We start from the raw sequence: 17,967 nt of genomic DNA on the forward strand, positions 1-17,967 counted from the left end.
CTGCTGATTATGCCCTCCATCCTAAGTAAATCAGTTGAGGCTAAATGGAGAACCTGGGTGAATTGGTGAGTAGATTTGGGTTAGTTCCTTGGGCAGCCAAAGCCGATGATACTGGAAACTTGGTACTATTAGGGGCTAGTGGTTATTTCCGCTTAAAAAGCTACGAGTTATACACCGACCTTTGGGGTATTGATTGTAGATCCTCCCGCAATACTGACTGGAGCATTCAACTTGTATGTATAGTGCGCGAAGGCTGATATTATTTGCTTATAGCTCGATGATGAAACTAATAAACGTATTCCTTTAGTTACATGCACCATTACGTAGTCTACTCAGTTTTAGGTGTCCCAGTTATACCTAAGTTGTCACTCCTGACGAAGAGAGCGGGTAAGAAATCTAATGGGTGGAACCGTAAATGATCGTCTGATAAGCTTTATTGACGTTGTCGTGCTGTCCTTGATGGACTGGCGCAAGTGGGTTGCTGTTGGACTAGTGATTTGAATGCTGATAACGTCGGTTATAATTGATAACCGTAAAAAAGGCCCGGCTTGAACGGCCTCCCAAAACCATTAGATTGGGCTAAGGGTTATGTTGCAAGTGACATTCACATGAGCTTCCTGTGGTCGCGTGATGGAATTCGAGTATATAGATCCGTTTGGAGCGATGACTCCACGTTGTGGAGTCTCCTGCACGCAACCGTCCTCCGATCGTATCGTGATAGGTTACTTGAAGGCCATCGCCACATTTAGAAAGCGTGCGGCGAAGCCTTGATGATGGTTTAGTGTCCTTAAATACGGTAAACACATGTGAAGTAGAAATCAAGGTAAACATATCTGACGTCTTCAGTAGGCAGAAATCTATCTCTATCTGCTAGAAGCATTTCCCTTTTAATCATGCAAAGAGAGCCATAAGCCATAACAACATAATCCAACCTTACGCCTAACCAACCCGGGCTACATGACCCAGCGTAGCCAATTCCTGCCCGCAGTATTAGACTTTTTCTCAGACCCTCGCTAACATCGAGGAAATGAAGCAGACCAAGTATCAAAGCGGTTGCTCCGCAATAAGAGTCTATTCATCTTCATCGCTGAAGACCTCTTCGCCTCTCTGTAGCAGTCTGTTAGCATGTATTCTATCATTCGGAAAGTGTACTGTAGTTGACTAACCTTACGACGTGCCATACGCTCCTTCTTCTTCTTCCTCATTTCAGCGCTGGTGAGCTTCTTCTTCTTCCCTCCACCGGAGATCTTGTTGCCCATGGCATCGAACTTCTCCTCCTCGTTATCCTTCTCCGTCAACCTCGGACCGGAGCCCTGACCCTGCACCCAGTTGTGACCTGATGGTGTCATCTTGCCGTCCACGACAGCCCAAACTTCCTCAGTCAAGTCACGGGTGAATTCGGCTGAGTGAGTGATGATGATAACACCACCCTCGAACGACTTAATAGCCTTGGACAGAGCACCAAGGGAGTCACGGTCGAGATAGTTGGTGGGTTCGTCAAGGACGATCAAGTGCGGTCGTTGCCACGAGCAAGCAGCAAGGACGACCTTGACACGCTGACCACCGGAAAGACCGCGCATGCGGGAGTGAGAGACAAGCTCGGCATCGAGACCGAAGTTGGCGGCGTGAGCCTCAATCTCCTTGCGAACCAGAGGACGGAATTGACCGCTGGCAAGAGCCTCCTTCTGATCCACCTCGGCAACCATCTTGGAGTGGGATGCCAGGATTTCGCTACGGGGAATCCATGCGTTGTCCGCAGTCATCATTGGTGTCCATCTCTCACCCTTCTGACCTACGTTCTCACCGAGAGCGAAGGAGCACTCATATTCATAGGAGTTCTTGAACTTCCTACGCGAGTGAATCCCAATGACTCGTCGCTGAGTGCCCTCAATCTTGTAGATCTTGTCCATGGCCTTCTCATCCTCGTCGGTGATGATCTTGTTGGCACGATCCATCGTCTCACGATCCTCACCAGTCTGGAAACGCCACTGAATGTATTCAGAAGGAGTCTTATCCAAATGATGATCGATATGAGCGAAGGCATGCTGCTTGATGTAGGCGATACGGATGTTCTCGTGCTGATAGACCTCACCTAAAGTGGGGATGAGTTCACCAGTCAACACGTTGACAAGAGTGGATTTGCCAGCACCGTTGGGACCAATAACAGCGATACGAGAGCCAAGAGAGCACTGGAAGGTGATGTCGGAAATCTGGGGCTTCGCTGTGCCAGGGTACTGGAAGCTCATGTTGGTGACACGGATGATGGCCTTGGCCTTGGTCTTGACACCCTCGAGGAAACCAGGTTCCGGGAACTTGAACTCCATCTCACTCGCGCTCAGTTCGTGGTAGGACTTGGCGGAAGGAACACGCTTGACAAACTCGCTCAGGTTGCCTCGGTATCTCTTCAGCTTGAAGCGCTCGTAGTGGATAACGTGCTGGATAACATTATCCAAGAACTTGCTGTCGTGAGAAATGATAATGGATGTACAGGGCGAGTTTACAAGGTACTGTTCCAACCATGCGACGTTCTTCACGTCCATATGGTTAGTAGGTTCGTCCAAGAGAAGAATATCAGGTTCCTCAAAGACAGCACGGGCAAGCGCAAGCTTCATCTTCCAGCCACCAGAGAGCGAAGTGATGGGTTGAGTGAGCTGCTCGAGAGCGAAACCGAATTCAACGAGCTTTGCCTCGACTTCAGATTGAGGCTTGGCAATGCCAACATCAGCCAACTTCTTCATGGTCCAGCCGATGACAGTCTGCTCGGTATCAGCAGAGTCGAGATCGTGCTCAACATAAACTGTCTTAACCTCGCTCTGCTTGGGAAAGCCCTCAACCTGCTCGTTGTTGATGGCACGCATAAGAGTAGTCTTGCCAGAACCGTTGGGACCCAAGAGACCATAACGCTGGCCACGCTTTAGACGAAGGTGAGTCTGGTTAAGAAGGATTTTGGCACCATAAGCCAAGTTGAACGTGCAGTTGCAAAGGTCTTCACCTTCTTCCTCATCAGGCTCGACCTCGTCTTCGTCGGCAACACCAGGTAGGGATCGCTTCCGAAGAGCATCAGCAACGCTCTTGGCATCTGCCTCTCCAATGATAGCAGAGACGAAAGGAATTGTGTTGGTTTGCCAGCTAATCTGTTCGTGCTCTTTCTCGTCGATGAGTTGGCCGCCGATTGCGGAGATGTAGGTCAGAATTGGGTCGAACTTGGCATCAAGCTTGTACTTGGAAGGGAAGGACTGCTTCAAGCTAGCGAGCACGGTGGCAATGTCACCAGCCTTGGAGACTTCCGGAATCTTGCCATCTTTGACAGCACCAACGCGGATGAGGGTGTCGAGACCTTGACGGGTCTTTTCGCGAGCTTCGGGGTCAGCCAAAGTATCGTAGTTCTTGTTAAGCGCTGGCATCAGCTTGGGCAAGAAGGCGGCAACGATCTGAGGATCCTCGACGAGCTTGCACATGNTGTCAACGATGACGGCGGACTTTCGCTTGATGGCAGTCTCACGTTCAACGAGACCACGCTCGAGGAGGGGAACCATAATGGCAAGGGTTGGCTCGTGGACGTCGGTGACGAAAGTAGTGGCACCGAGCAGATGAACAGTCTCGGGGACGTTCTCAGGCTTGGCGATACACTTAATGAGCTCGGGAATGAAACGCTCGATATCCTTGTTGGAAATTAGAGCGCACAGCTTCTCCATTGTGCCATAAGCAGCCTTCTTCACTTCTGGCTTTGTATCCCACATAGCCTCGGAGATGACGGGGATGAGGTCTGGGACGCGGAAAGCAAGCTGGGCGGGAGCGCTCTTGCAGAGGATCTCGATGCACTTGAGGTCGGCCATCTTTTCGGGCCACTTCTGGGCATTGCGAAGAGAGTGGATTATGGCTGGGATGACGGCTTTCACGGCGTTAGCGTTTGAGGCCTCGACGATAGCTTCGGAGGCAGTCTGAGCGGCGGTTTTCACGGAGCTCATCTTATCTCCAACAGCAGCAAGAGTGTTCGGGAGGAGAGAGACTAAATATGGCTCGACAGCGGGAGAGACGGTAGAGTGCTGGGCGATAGCACGGATGGCATCGAGAGCGCGTTCGCGGGCAACGGCATCTTTCTTGTTGCCAAGCTGCTTCTTCAGAAGCTCAACTATTCTATAGTACTTGTTAGCTGTCTGGTTCTTCTAAGAATTGCTACTGTGCGAAAACGAAGCGAGAGCGAAAATTCCTTGCACAAAAGGCGTAAACACTCACTTCGTGGGAGCGTCGGCCTCCTCAATGTCACCATTGATGAAGGTGGCGAGATCAAGAGACGCAGCGTTAATCTCATCCTTGGCCTTTGAGACGGCCAACTTGGAGAACAGCTCCTCCAAAACCTTCAAAGATTTCTTGTTCTCGGATTTGGCTGCGGCAGAGGATTGTGCGGCCCGCATATCGACAGCGGGAGCCATGGCGATTGTGGGAGGGGTTTTTTTGTTTCGAGTATTCGTGGGAGATAAGGGGACGGGTGAGATTAAGTAGGTTCGGCGGTCAAAGGCGAACCTGAGGTGAGCTGAAAGACTGAAAATCTATTGGGTACCGGGGTATCTCGTTCGTGGCCAGACGCGACGATGTTGCAGCAAAGCAGTCGCGGCTCTCTATGCAAATGCAAAGACAGAGATAGAGAAAGAAAAAGAAGCCTTGAAGACCCGAAGGAAAGTGAGAGGAGATTGAGAGGGAAGGAGGAGGGCGGAGTGTTGGCTGCCTTTTTAAAAAAAAAATATTGTGGCCGGGGCAGGGATGGAGGGTCCAAGCGCGCGAGAACAGCAGAGTGAAATGGCACTAGTGCGTCGGAGTCGCTCAACAGGGCAGAAACTCGGTGAGAAGGTCAGAAAAGCGCGGATACTGCACTAATTCGCCTTTTTAACGTCTTTCGTCAACCCTCGATGACTCCAAGCTTGCAAGAATTTATTGAATTATTCATCACTTCTATCAAATTCTTGCCGCCGCGTTGACTATTGTCGACATTCCCGTCCATACGGCACATCTGGGCAAAACATGTCCTGGGCTCGCCAGAAAGCTAAACCAATCTATTTTTGCCACCCTTGCACAAATCTGAATCTGAGGCTGCGTGCTGACGGGCCTGTGATTAGATAGCCCACGCTAGTAGTATTATGCACATAGGGGAGTTGAGGGGCAGTGCCATGTCCTCCAATCGTCTTCCCTAGCCCTTGGACGAACAGACAAACACGGTGGCACTGCCTCAGCCATGGCCCGCCTCGTCCATTTTGGTTGTCTGGAACAAACCCTGAAGATCCCTTTCGCTCCAGCTCGCGCACTACGGCGAAGTACGGGAGGCTCCTGACTTGCCGAAGTCTCTGACGGACATTCCGAAGTAGCTACTGTCACAATCTAACCTTAAGATACCCATGCGTCTCAACGAAAGTACCTTTTTTGCGCGCCATGCCTTGTTTAGCCGCCCACGTTACTGTGACTGAAAACCGGCAAACGCGCCGAAGGTTTCGAGAAAACTACGGTGTACGGCCCGCCAATCACTCACAAACCATTAGCCAACTGTCGGGTCCCTTCATATGCTATCGTCATCAAGCCAACGCCGACTGCGACCCTGCAAGGCCAAACTTAGCCATGCAGGTCAGCAATGCTTCCATATTCCTTTTTCCCATCTAATCTCTCTTTCCATATCTGATATCTGATATTTGACATTTGAGCGCGGAGAGTAAACTGGATTATGCATGCAAAGGGAGATTACTCCAATCCTCTCTATCTCGCACTCCGAGATGACCTTCTCCTTAAGTTTCGCCTAGGCGCATTTAGAGGCCAGTAGTATTTTAATGCGAACAAACGCGGCTTATCGACTGTCGGGCCTGCCGCACAGAGATCGTCTTCCCCGAGAGCCGGGATCTCCGGCAAAATTTTCTTGTCTTCTTGCCTTATGAACGTGCAAATTTAATTGGTTGCTGTTATTTTTGTGGGCTCGGTTGATTTTGAGCCTCCGTTGGCGAAAAACATCAGCTTGGCGTTGTGGTGTCGCAGGTCCATCACATTCTTCAAAACTCAGACGTCGTCTTTGATACCCCGGATTTTCTCCACATAAGCTAGATAAGGCACTCCGCAATACGCTTGTACCGATAGGAAGACGGGTGGCACTGCCTCACCGTGATTGAGAGCGTCGAGTCAAACGCAGCAAACCATGTAATGAATCGACGAATCCATCGATTTTTCAGAGAATAGGATCCATACTACTCCATCCTCGCTTTCATTTGTTTTTATCTAGTGCGCTGAAGCAGTTTAGGGTGTCTTTCACACGACAAGGTCTGTGTTGCGACGCTTTGGCCTGACCCGTTAGCAAGTTCAAAGCTTGACTGCACCATCGCGGGAAGACCCACAAGGTGGCGCCCCATCGATAAGATCCTTATGCATGTCAGCTCTATTTGAATTGGGTTCGGATATTTTATGGGCGTTTATACCTTGTCGTTGGTCCTTCCGAAAGTCTCGCTCCGCCACTGAAACCGCCTCACCGCATCTTTGCTTCCCCCGAAATTTGTATCTTTTCGCTATTTCAACCTCGACATATTTAATTGATAGGCGCGCCCGTCTCTCCTGCGCTTCATTAATTAAACAAGAAATTAGAAGGTCTACATTAGTAATAAAAAAAAGATTATATGTTTCAGCCTCTCGCTAGGGCTGCACCACAGAATACCAATAACCAAACTTCTTATTTGATTTCGTACCTAAAAGGCGTCCGGATACTACTTCACCCACGCATGGCACGAGGGCAATAGTTGAAATCAGCTCATTACTCAGAACGTGAGCTTACAGCATTGTTAGCAGTGATTCCATACTCACGTCTCACTCGTCGCAACTCCTACAAGCACATTACCGCCTTGTTGCATTCTCTGCCCCTCACCTGGACGATTCGCCCTTGAGGCAATTCTCAATATTGACACGTTCATCATTATGTTGGATGGTTTGTTGAACATCTACATCGGTGGTTCCCTTGGGTATGGTAAAACTTTAGAAAGCCTCCAGATCCAGCCGTTGATCGGGGTTGTCCTCGGAACGGGTGGGAAATGTGAGCGGCAGGGTTTGTCGGTCACAATGATAAGGTTGGTGCGCCGTATAAATGCTGATGTAGACGCTGTTTGAGAGACTTAGCTAGACTCAATTCCATGGGGACTTGGATCCAGAATGTAATCTTTCAACTGCCTGGCTGTGCTTTAGTCACTTGAGTTGTGTAGGTATGAAGAAAGCAGAACTGACTTTGTGTAACGACTGGTATATTTACAAAGAACCGCGAAAACAAGAAACCCACTCGAAGTAATGCCAAGGCTTCCTCTTGGACCGCCAGCACCGATGTAACACCATCGTAAAGATCCCTCACTTATCCAGAACGCATAGACAAAACCAAAGCAACCTCCCAGGAAATCAAGAAACCGCCCAGCCCAACAAAAACGGAACACTCACTCAAACGCAAAAAGCAGATATCCTCCCAATGCAATCCCCCTTTCGGTAACAAACATGCCGCCAAAGTCATTACACAAGTGCTTCGTAAAAATTTAAGGTTTATCATTGCAGACATTATCGAGCCTCACTCGTCTAGAGCTCTGTCCAGTGGACCGCCTCGACCTTTACATACTCCTCCGGCTCGTCCCGCCGTCGTGGCTTCCGAGAGCTGTCAGCCTGCTCGCGCCCCGATGACTTTCCAAAGCAACGGCATATCTCCGCCTTCAAGCCGCGGCCGACCCGCACCAAGAACGGAGACCGAGGATGTCCTTCCGGCGACGAGACCCCCGCCGTGGGTAGAGTGGGCGAGGATGCCGGTAAAGATTCCCTTCGTTCCTTGCCGGGACGCGGCTGAAGATCGCCGTGAGGGCTCGGTTGGAATTCTGCAGAGAACATGGGCGATGGAACGGGTGTCGGAGAAGAAGAGTCGATGTGGGGAGAGCGCATACTTGCGCCATCGCTTGACCCCGCAGGCCGTGGCAAGCCTTGTGGCGAGAGAGGCGGGTATGGGGATCGGGATCGGGATCGTTCGGTGACGTTAAGGCTTTTCTCAAAGCTTCTTGGGGTAAGGGAGGGAGATGACATGGCTGGAACCAAGGCTTAGATTGGAAACTTTATTGGTGTATGAGGAAAGGATAAAAGCGGTAAAAATGGTACTAAAGGCGTCTGTTGCGTCTAGTGATGGATCCAAGAAGTGACAAAATGGTGGCAGTATGAATTAAGGATCCAGATAAAAAATTATACTATAATAGAGGGGAAGTTACTTAGGTATGGTGCAATGGTCCGGTATATATGCGGCTATGGCGGATTTATTTAGGAGGAGTCTGGCCACGAAGACGGTCGGGCTGTGGGACTCATGCTGCGCCGTCATGTCAGGCCACATGGTGCCACCATAAGCTCTGTCAGAATATATTAATGTCGAGATGTGCCGCATGCGGCCGGCGTTAGTGTTGGGTGTACAATATCGCCAACGGGTGGGTGCAGGGGTCATCCTGTCAGACAAAATACTTTGCCAGTAACAGAGGTGTAGTTTGGGTGGTGGCGCGCCTCATGTTAGGCGCTTCGGTTCTTAAGAATTGTTATAGAGTTCATCGTGTTTCTGTTGCCGCGAGTCTAATTAATCTCCTACTTTTAGAGCGGCTGTAAGGTGATGGGTGGTCGTACGGTGGCCCAGCTCGCCGTAGTAAGCTGCGAAACGTTTCAAGGTCGATCCTGGACGGCGTAGTCTAGGCGAAAGCTAACAACTCCTTCAACTCCTACAACAACCTCATCTCCTCGAAAACGCTAACGGAAACAAGAAAATCTCAAGGGCCCTTGCTCCTGGAATCCTGATCTTCGCACACTCGCAGCGCGATATTGGAATGAAGCCTGCAGATCTCATGTGACTGCATTTGCTGCACGAAATACCTCCACAAATATTATGCATCCCGCCGTTTCGGCAGAACAATACTTTATCCTAGAGTTCCCACGGAATGCGATGATAGAATTCTCTGTAATTACATTGAGATATGTGCTTCAATTTCTCGCGGTCACAGCAAACCACTATACTCCAATAAGCATATAATCCTCGGAGGAAGAGTTTTTTGTTATTCACGATAATGTTTCCAAGTAAATGGAAGAAATTGTCGAACAGGACGATCAAGAATGAGAACTCTGGTTTATTGAGAGAGGATCTGGAGCATTATTAAATACACGAATTGAATGGGTCAAACGCACCCCTGAACTAAGCTTGATATAGTAGTGATCGACGACAGGCCGAGAGAAATCCAAAATCACTCTTACTTTTTCACACGAAAAGGCGATGCGGCCCGACACAGTGCTATACGACTGCACAAAGTCTTGATTTAAATATCTACTTATGTATTTAACGGGTCACAGAACGCGGATTGAGGACCGATTAAGCGACTACGCCGTAAGGGAGTATGAAAAAAAAACCTCGACATGTCGGCCCGGGCTTGTACCATCAAACACATTCACTTGTGTTAGGCAGAGGTCGCTTACTAGTCTTTGCTTATTTCGCCTCCCTCTCCAACGAGGCTCTGAGGCTGATGCGGCGTTAAGCGCTTGCCTCAATACATGTGGTTGGAAACCTCTTCTTATTGGGATTAGGCACTTGGCTCCGTGTTGAAGGATGCACGCTGTGCCTCTTGGTTAAAAAAAAAAAAAAAGAAGCAGGGCTAAATGGTATTCATTGGGGCCACGTTTTGATATCTGTTGGAGCAGCAAGGTTAACAAGATAATTCCTTTTTGGCACGGTAAGATCGCTTTACAGAAACCGTATGACTTTGAATCCGTATCGACCCAGCGGTAGGATTGGACGACGACTCCTGCGAGCGCTGAGGTAGGCGAAAATTCAAATAGATTCTATTTCTCCCAACGGCACCAACGGCGCCATTTGTGCGGCATTTGTCGAACGGAATTTAAGGCTATATATTGTCCTAATTCGCGCTACCTATAGCCTTTTATCCTCAACGTCAGTGGTCCGTGCGGGAATACCAAAATTAACCTCATATTTCTGAGCACGCCCTTAAATCCTATTGATCCTATTGGCTAAATCCTTATCGATAACACGAGGACGAATTTTACTGTAAGGCATATTGCCCAGGTGTACGGTAGGGAGCAGGCAAGCCGAGCAGGAGAATCGATGGAAGAGGACGATATGGTAAAAAGTAGGTATGGCAATACCCTAATACGGAGACGCACCGATGAGGAGGGAAGGGCTGCAAGCCCGAGTAAGGGAAAAGATCCCTTACATTTACCGTGCTAAGGGATACTTAGTATAGGTCTATTATAACTACAATATAGTTGTAAATTAAGTGTTATAATAGCCGCGTTTTATCTTAAAGTATATTATTACTAGCCTTATAGCTCTTTATTTTAGTAGTTGATCTATAACCTTTTAATAAAAAAAGAAGTAGCTTCTCCTTATAAGTATTCCTGTAAAGGAATTGGGCTTATATTGATATCGCTATCGTACAAGAAGGATTTGTTAAGGAAAGAAGAGGTTGGAGTTCCCCTAAGTCGTACAAGTGTTCCTCTCCTGCCAAGTAGTTCTTCTAGGGTACAACCATTACAAATACTACTAGTATCGCAGGAGCGGCGCCGGTCTGCTAGGGGGGGTTTCCATTTTTCTATATACATGTAGACGCAGATGGGGGAGGAGAGGTAGAGAAAGTATACTTACTAAAACCGGTTACTTAGCGAGCGGATAAGTAACCTTTCCGCATGGGGTAAATGCATGGGCGCATGGCTGGCCCAATAGCCAATAGTACGCGCGCATTAGCGACCTTTACCACGCTGCAACCGCAACTGATCAGTCCGCCGTCCTTTAACCTGTGATTCACATCCAACCATGCTCGCCAGATTCTTCGCCCCCGCCCACATCGGGCGGGTTGCGGGTGCGCGAGCTTTTCACACCGCGACCGCCGACTTCATCAATTATGGTCCAGACGGAGCACTCGTCACCAGTAAAGTGTCTATCAGAATCGGCGACCCCGGGGAAGCGTATGTGATGATTCCACCTAAAGTTGGCCGTGCTCTCCAGGCTGGCAGCTTGCTCACCAATGGCTCGGCTCTCACCAACGGATCAGCAAAGTCTGCGCTGAGCTACTTCCACGACACCCAACACTTTACCCATGGTAAGTTGGTCATCGCCCGCCTGCTCTCCGGCTGTTGCTAATCTCTCAACTTAAGAATCATCGCCCGGCTACCCTCGCCTAGTAATCCCTCAACAGCTCCCCCACCAATCCGCTGCAAACATGAGTCCAGCGACGCTATTTCTCTATGGCAAACTATATACAATCGCTTTAAATGGAACTCTAGATGGTACCTCGCCCTACCCTTACCGTAGTCACTTAGCAGCTCCTAACATAAACCAGCGGAATTTGCGAAACTTGCGAGCACTGTAGGGCCAGACCTCGGACCCGCGCTAGAAAAGTTGAAGGACATGTAATTATTGAGGGGCGACCGGAGGATTTTTCAGAGAGCTGGGTATAGATAATGGATTATGCAGTCGCTTTTATTATGTTTCATCCTCGCTAAAGCAAACAAAAGAGCGTCCTACTCTGAGGGAGTCCTGCTTTATGGAAGCCCCTCCGCACACCAAAGAGTCCTGGCCCTGACTCCTAAAGCTATCCAGAGAGTATCCTGATCAACCAAAAAGAAAAACCAGGCACAGCACAGCGCTAATACTCAGTGGCCGCATTTCTATACTCCATAATGTCAGCGCTCTACTCTTCAATCTCGCTAGCCACTGACTGATAGAACTGCCCCAATTGCTCGGCTGTCCATGCACTAGTACACACCGCAACATGGGCGTCTGCTATGCTTTGGTTGACACGATCATTGGTATCATTCGCCTGAAGCGGTACTTTTTGGAGCTTGTACCCGTTAATTTTCAGGAACATATCTGCCGCCACAAGCGCTGTGCGTTTATTTCCATCCTGGTAAGCGTGGTTCTTCATAATCTTTTCGGAGAGGTTTGCGGCAAGCTGGAACACGTTTTGTTGGTTGGTGTAATATTCGATGTTCATAGGCGACTGTACTGCTGAATCCAACATGATCGGCTGAGTGGGCTGGGCATTCGGGTTGACCCAGGCGGCGTGGAGGCGCTGGATTTGAGCAACTGTCAGGAAGCGCAACGTCTTCGTCGCCGCGGCGGAGGCCATTACCGGCTGAATTATTATTACTAAATACGTCGTTGACTCAGGTACCCGTGCTGTCGACTGAGGGCTGTAGGACCAAAAGCAAAGTTGACAGGCGCGGTGTCGGTCTAGACCTTAATAGCTGCACATGAAGTGCTAGGTATTTCGGAAATAAGGTGCAATCTGCACGATTATTAGTCTACTGGCACTAAATAACTTAGATCTTCGAGTACTTACTGTAGACCATGCAGTGACCCCAGCACATGTTGTATAAGAATATCGAGGCATGTCCGCAGCCAAAATACCACACGCTACCGTGGACTGCTCTGACGAATAAACTACATAACTAATCCTAGGCCCTTTCCAATAAAAAGGCATTGCTAGTTGATGCCTAGAGGTATCCTTCCATCTTCGTCTAGAGAATCTGCTAAGACTTCTTGGCACCATGTAATAGCAAGGATGGCTCTAGGCATCAATCAAAAAGAGTGCGCTTGCCTTTAACCATGGAGAGTAAAAATTAGTATGGCGCGGACGATTTAGTTAGTTTACCATACAAATGGGAGCGCTAACAAAAATCCGAACCGCGGCCCAGACTCATCTCGGTTCCAGACAACCCCGGTCGCTTGATACAACGCTTACTACTTTTGATCAATTTCACGTAGGGCTTCGAGAAGGGCTCGGTTATTGCAGCAGAGCTTGTAGCCGATGAACCTCCAGGTGTTAAACCTGGAGTAGGAGATACGCTATCGGAAACTGTGCCGACCAATTTGCCTCCAGTAACCCGCGCGTTAGGACGCTCCTCGTATACCGCGTTCTTTAAGTAACATGGTCCTCTCTGCGCCCAACCCATAACACGAGGATGCGTCCAGCGGTAACGGAGCAAAGCTCAAGGCATTCGTCCATTGTGTCGGTTCATTGAAGGAAAATGTCCCCGCCATAGTGATCTGCCCAGGTTCGACCAAAAATATATCGCCGTTTGTAGTCGTATACGTCTCAGCAAGCGCATGCCGGATGATCACGTAAACGGAAAGAATGATCAAGGGCCTCACTCTCTACTATGAAATGGAAATGATATAAGGCCGAAACAAAACAGATATTAGTTTAGGCAGTGGACATAACTAGCCGGTAAGAAAAGACAAGGCAAGACTAGTGTAGAGAGCGCGTCGAGTCATGACGAATCGGTGTTGTGGGGGGTTGCAGGATTTGAGGATTTAGAAATAGGAGAAAAGGAAGGTGTCAGTGGAAATGAAATGATAGAGGAACCCGCTATTTAGCGCGAGGCGCACATTCAAGCTTTTCTGAATAACGCCATCACATAGTGAATAAGGAACTCTCTCTCGCGGTGTAACAGTAATTGGAAGGCGGAAAAGGGTGATTGCGAAGAAGTTAACGTTGCGGACACGGTTGGCGATACTCCCAGGCAAAGAAGAAGTGTATATAGGTCATAAATAAGTGGTTGCACAACTTCGGAGAATACTGAAGTCATCGTGATGCACGTTACGAGTCGGGGCCGTGAAAACGGGAGAGATACCTTGGCAGATTTGAGGCCTCGACAACTCCCATTTCAAAAAACTCAGGGCAGTTATCTCATAATTCTCTACATCGCCTCTTTGCGTCTCGGTGTAAGATCCTATTAATCCTAGAGATCCAACGGCATAAGTTCATACCTTTCTGAGTGTTAAGCACGACCATTCAACATATTTCTAACTATCTTAGGTATAATTCTATATAGAAAGGGTATAAATCCACAATCACTCAAAGTGATTCGCCGCCACGCATGCCATCTAGTATGTGCCTAAAGTCATACAAGGTACGATTCAGGCAAGCTTGAACTCCGCGGGTTTAAATATCTTAACACCGTCTCTATCTCCACGGAGAGCCAACAGAAAATCAAACGGCCTGCAGCATACTTTTATCTGATGGGGATTCTCATCAGACTTGTCGCTTCACATACTTCACCGAACCGATTACCTTCGAGTTCGCCATATTTTCATCAACCCAAAACCAGCAACTATGTCTGCCACGTTCACCACGCCGAAGAAGCAGCTTACCTGGCTAATTACAGGCTGCTCCTCCGGCTTTGGCCTCTCACTTACTCGCATCGCGCAGGCAGGCGGACATACCGTGGTCGCGACTTCACGCAACCCTTCACGCACGCCCGAGCTCGTTGCGGAGGTCGAGGGCAAGGGGGGGAAATGGCTCCAGCTAGACGTGGACAGCCCCAACAGCGCCCAGGTTATCGAGGACCTTGAGAAGTCAGGCCAGGAGATCGACGTCCTGGTGAACAATGCGGGCTTTTCTATCCACGCCCCCATAGAAACCTTCGCCGAGGACGAAATCCGCGCTCAAATGGAGTCGATGTACTTCGGCCCTCTGCGTCTGATCCAAGCGGTGCTGCCTCACATGCGCAAGCGGCGATTCGGCGTCATCGTGAACATGAGCAGTGGCGCAGCCCTCGAAGCCAGAGATAGCATGGGTGCTTATGCCGGAGCCAAGGCTGGACTCGATGGTACGTGTATCCTCCACCACTCATTTGTATGTTAGTTCTAGCTCGAATTCATTCACAAGTCTGACGAAGGCCCTGGCAAAAGAGGTGGCCCCGTTCAACACCCGAGCCCTGACCGTCGTCTTGGGCACCTTTAACACCAACATGGCAACGCCGCCGTGTTCGGCAGGAATCCCCTCCCGGACGATTACAAGGGATCCGTTTCCGAGCAGATGATCCAGTTCATTTCCAGCGGCAAGATCGTCCCCAACGGCGACAAGGACAAGGCCATGAAGGCGGTCTACGAGGTCGTGGTGGGCGAGGGTGCCGGAGCCGGATGCGAAGCCGAGCGATTCCTCCCCCTGGGCACCGACATGACGGTCCGAGTGAAGATGGTGCAGGAATGCCTCGCGCACGGCCTGGAGGTCTTTGTGGACGTCGCCAACAACGTCAACATCGACAAATGATTCAGACTGTCTAGTTATAGTGTTGACATGAACGCTGGCAACCAGAAGAAGAGAACATAGCGAGAAAGTAGTGGGCACGGAATGACGCAACTCACCCTAGACCCACCTGGCGAGAAATCGAGTTTTCTAGCCTTGCTGAGCGCATTGAATCTGAATTAAAATATGTCGGTGCGAGGTTTGGGGAGGCTGTGAAAACGTGTTTTTGACGAGATTGTAAGTATTGTAGCAAGCAGGCATTTACCTTGCGTTACGGTATTTGTACAAAGCCGTAGGATGAGGCAAAGCGGGGCATCTTTCTGGTTTGACAGTCACAAAATATGGTAAGGCTCTCGGATGGGGATATATTTTTTTCATATATTAGCTTACCTCGGTGCCACTCTGGTATAGAACTCTAACTTTGTGTTATTTTACTTGCGCTACCCTCGGAGCTCCGTACGAGTCCGTGACAAGGTTTAACTCCTATTTAGCCACCTCGTTCCTTACCTGCTTCCTCATGTCACGTCTTGTACGTAGATCATAGTCCTAGCCCGCAAGTAAGGAGTTCTGCGTTCTTACAAACGGACTGCAGCCGGCGCTGCGCGAACCGAGGATTGAGCCGTTAAAGCCTGCGAGAGAGTAGGTATTGAAGTCTGGAGAATGTCGGGCGGCTAGGGAGGGTAAGGTAGTGTTAAGGGTTTGGTTGGAGGGGACTACATACATGAACTTCTCTATAGGTCGCAACCTATTCCCGCAACATATCTCTGTTCATCATGACTCCTCAGAAACTATCCCCTATCTTCAATCCTCAATTTTGGCTCGTTCCCATGACCTTCAACCACGGGCGGACACCTCATCAGAACATCCGGCACCTCAAACTTAAGCTCAAACCTCTTCCCACACCACTCCACCTCCACCTTCGCCTTGAGCCTGTACGCGAGCGTAATCGCGAAACTCTGAAAACTCGGCGTCGCATACCCGGGGATCCGCCCAGTGAACGATGCCTCAACACCATCCCCAGAACCCCCGCCCTTTCCCTCTGCAAAAGATACATTTTGGTGTTCCGGCATCGCATTCAGTACCACGCTCCGCTCACTAATCTCCATTTCCTGCGTGCGATACCCCGACCGCCTCGGTTCGGCAGTATGATACTCACTCGGCTCACCACGCGAAGTATTCTGAGCAGCCCAGTCCCGCGGCGCGCGAAACAGCGCGAAATCCAGCAACTCCAGCTTCTTCACACGGAACGCGACCGGCGGCAGCACGCTCACGTTCGCCGAGCGCTCCATGATCCTGACCACGCCGCGCACGCTGAAGACGTCGCCGCAGGAGACGGCGGCCGGCATGCTGCAGCCGAGCTCGAACGTGACCTTTGGCGTCTCGCTCGAGAACCGGTCGGCCAGTTTCTGCCGGAAGCCAGGCTGCGCGACGCCGGCGAGCATGCTGCTTGCGAGGTCGAAGGTCTTGGCGCTGCTTCGTGCGGCGGGCGGCGGCATGGCTTGTGGGATGCGGTCGTTGGGGAGGAAATTCAGGGGCGCTGTGACGGACCATGGGATTGCGTCCGGGTGGCCTGCTGGGGGTTTTATGGTGGCGGTTACGCCGTAGGTGATGGAGCATTTGTGCAGTGGGACGCCCCCGGGGTCGTGTATGAAGGTGGGTGGTAGGGGGTGCGGGACGGATGTCCATATTTCGTTCCACGGATCCTGGTAGCAGGCTGCGCGGTTGAAATTCGTTCGTTCTGGGAATTGGACCTGGAAAGGCCACTGGTATTTCGTGTTGGGTAAGAGCGGATATGGGGACGGGAAAAGGTTGAGAGTATGGGTAAAGAGTGGGGCGTGGTCTCTGTAGTGGCGATAGGTAGTTGAGCTCGTCTCGTTATTACCAGCCCCGCTGCTGTGGCTTTCGCTTCTGCAGATATACGTCTCGCTTTGTCCCCATAAGGTGAGTTCGACGGCGCTTGGTGTCGTGTTGACCGTACTTTCGAAGATTACTCGACCGGAGATGAGTTGTCCTGGCCTGAATACCGTCCCTGGTTCGTGATCAAGAGCGATACTAGAGGAAGGGACCGGCACTTCCGGCTTAGGATCGGATTTGGAAAAGAAATGCATGTCGAAGATGGAAAGGGTGCTTGGAAGATTTTTGGACGCTGGTAGTCATCTAAGAAATCCGGAGAGGTAAGCATCAGCCCTAAGGCGTGCCCTTATCTTGGTTACAGCCGCCTTGGTTTCGGTGGGCCGCCTGTGACGTCCGGGGGTGGCGCGAGTGTGGCCGTGATTACTATTTGCAAGGATCCGATACGCTCGCCACCTAGGTAACCAATCGCTTAACGTCTGTCAGCTAGGGCTGCAGCTACAAGGGCGACCTGAGCGGGCCACTCGCCCTCCCTGCAAGTTCTGGTGGCATTATAGCCGTACACTTACTATTTCCCCAGGATATTACTATAATGTCATCAAAACTTGCAGGGAGGGCGAGTGGCCCGCTCAGGTTGCCCCCTTGTAGTAATCCTCAATAGAATAACTTTACCAAAATTAGGTAAATTCCAGCTGCCTTATGATTATTAAACCCATTTCGCTAGTGAGTTTACAATCTAAAATTTCATATCTTGGGCTAATAAGAAGAGTTAGCAAAAGAGATTATAGATTGTAGAAGGGAAATATTGTGAAGGGATTTAGAGGGTATATTGTTTGCGTTTCTATATTATCTTAGATTCCAAAGAAATAATATCCTACGACAATTCAGATTTCGAGTGATACATGCATATAGAACAATGATATAAAAAGACTTGATAAAAGGGAAATGTAACTGGGCAAAGGAAAATGGTCATAAAAAGTTAGGAACTGCTGAGATGCAGTGATGATCGCGGACACATATCCTGACCTATCCTCGAACTCAAGCCTAGGAAAGTGCTGTA

At 49.8% G+C, this 17,967-nt stretch overlaps 7 protein-coding genes across 7 annotated transcripts; 3 read left to right on the forward strand and 4 right to left on the reverse strand.

The window, feature by feature from the left end:
• Positions 1 to 1,071: 1,071 nt before the first annotated feature.
• K441DRAFT_684440 (ARM repeat-containing protein) lies at positions 1,072 to 4,433 on the reverse strand (the record flags this gene model as incomplete). Its single annotated transcript, XM_067651779.1, has 3 exons — positions 1,072 to 1,107; positions 1,167 to 4,137; positions 4,237 to 4,433. 3 exons carry the CDS (start codon positions 4,431 to 4,433, stop codon positions 1,072 to 1,074), a joined length of 3,204 nt encoding a protein of 1,067 aa, XP_067508365.1.
• A 2,023-nt stretch (positions 4,434 to 6,456) lies between these two features.
• On the forward strand, positions 6,457 to 7,486 carry K441DRAFT_653227 (uncharacterized protein). Its single transcript, XM_067647502.1, has 2 exons — positions 6,457 to 7,188; positions 7,447 to 7,486. Exon 1 carries the CDS (start codon positions 6,940 to 6,942, stop codon positions 7,126 to 7,128), a length of 189 nt encoding a protein of 62 aa, XP_067508366.1. The 5' UTR covers positions 6,457 to 6,939; the 3' UTR covers positions 7,129 to 7,188; positions 7,447 to 7,486.
• K441DRAFT_653228 (uncharacterized protein) lies at positions 7,109 to 8,372 on the reverse strand. The gene is made up of 2 exons (XM_067647503.1): positions 7,243 to 8,372; positions 7,109 to 7,188 (listed from the first exon to the last, which is right to left on the reverse strand). The coding sequence occupies exon 1, from the start codon at positions 8,068 to 8,070 to the stop codon at positions 7,579 to 7,581; it is 492 nt and encodes a 163-aa protein (XP_067508367.1). The 5' UTR covers positions 8,071 to 8,372; the 3' UTR covers positions 7,109 to 7,188; positions 7,243 to 7,578.
• A 2,465-nt stretch (positions 8,373 to 10,837) lies between these two features.
• On the forward strand, positions 10,838 to 11,437 carry K441DRAFT_541280 (uncharacterized protein; the record flags this gene model as incomplete). The annotated part of the gene is made up of 3 exons (XM_067642638.1): positions 10,838 to 11,123; positions 11,179 to 11,310; positions 11,364 to 11,437. 3 exons carry the CDS (start codon positions 10,838 to 10,840, stop codon positions 11,435 to 11,437), a joined length of 492 nt encoding a protein of 163 aa, XP_067508368.1.
• A 277-nt stretch (positions 11,438 to 11,714) lies between these two features.
• K441DRAFT_541110 (DOC family protein) lies at positions 11,715 to 12,152 on the reverse strand (the record flags this gene model as incomplete). Its single annotated transcript, XM_067642629.1, has 1 exon — positions 11,715 to 12,152. One exon carries the CDS (start codon positions 12,150 to 12,152, stop codon positions 11,715 to 11,717), a length of 438 nt encoding a protein of 145 aa, XP_067508369.1.
• A 1,989-nt stretch (positions 12,153 to 14,141) lies between these two features.
• K441DRAFT_684443 (NAD(P)-binding protein) lies at positions 14,142 to 15,080 on the forward strand (the record flags this gene model as incomplete). Its single annotated transcript, XM_067651780.1, has 3 exons — positions 14,142 to 14,641; positions 14,697 to 14,792; positions 14,867 to 15,080. The coding sequence occupies 3 exons, from the start codon at positions 14,142 to 14,144 to the stop codon at positions 15,078 to 15,080; spliced, it is 810 nt and encodes a 269-aa protein (XP_067508370.1).
• A 1,619-nt stretch (positions 15,081 to 16,699) lies between these two features.
• Positions 16,700 to 17,164, reverse strand: K441DRAFT_541005 (uncharacterized protein; the record flags this gene model as incomplete). Its single annotated transcript, XM_067642623.1, has 1 exon — positions 16,700 to 17,164. A coding segment is annotated over one exon (465 nt), but the record flags the coding sequence as incomplete, so codon positions are not given.
• Between the last annotated feature and the right edge of the window lie 803 nt (positions 17,165 to 17,967).

This window comes from Cenococcum geophilum (genome assembly GCF_001692895.1).
Source record: "Cenococcum geophilum 1.58 unplaced genomic scaffold K441scaffold_5, whole genome shotgun sequence".
Classification (NCBI taxonomy): domain Eukaryota; kingdom Fungi; phylum Ascomycota; class Dothideomycetes; order Gloniales; family Gloniaceae; genus Cenococcum; species Cenococcum geophilum.

What these genes read in the sequence shown, in the direction of transcription:
- K441DRAFT_653227 (XM_067647502.1), top strand. Translation starts at nt 6,940, where the DNA reads ATGTTGGATGGTTTGTTGAACATCTACATCGGTGGTTCCCTTGGGTAT.
- K441DRAFT_653228 (XM_067647503.1), bottom strand. Translation starts at nt 8,070, where the DNA reads ATGTCATCTCCCTCCCTTACCCCAAGAAGCTTTGAGAAAAGCCTTAAC.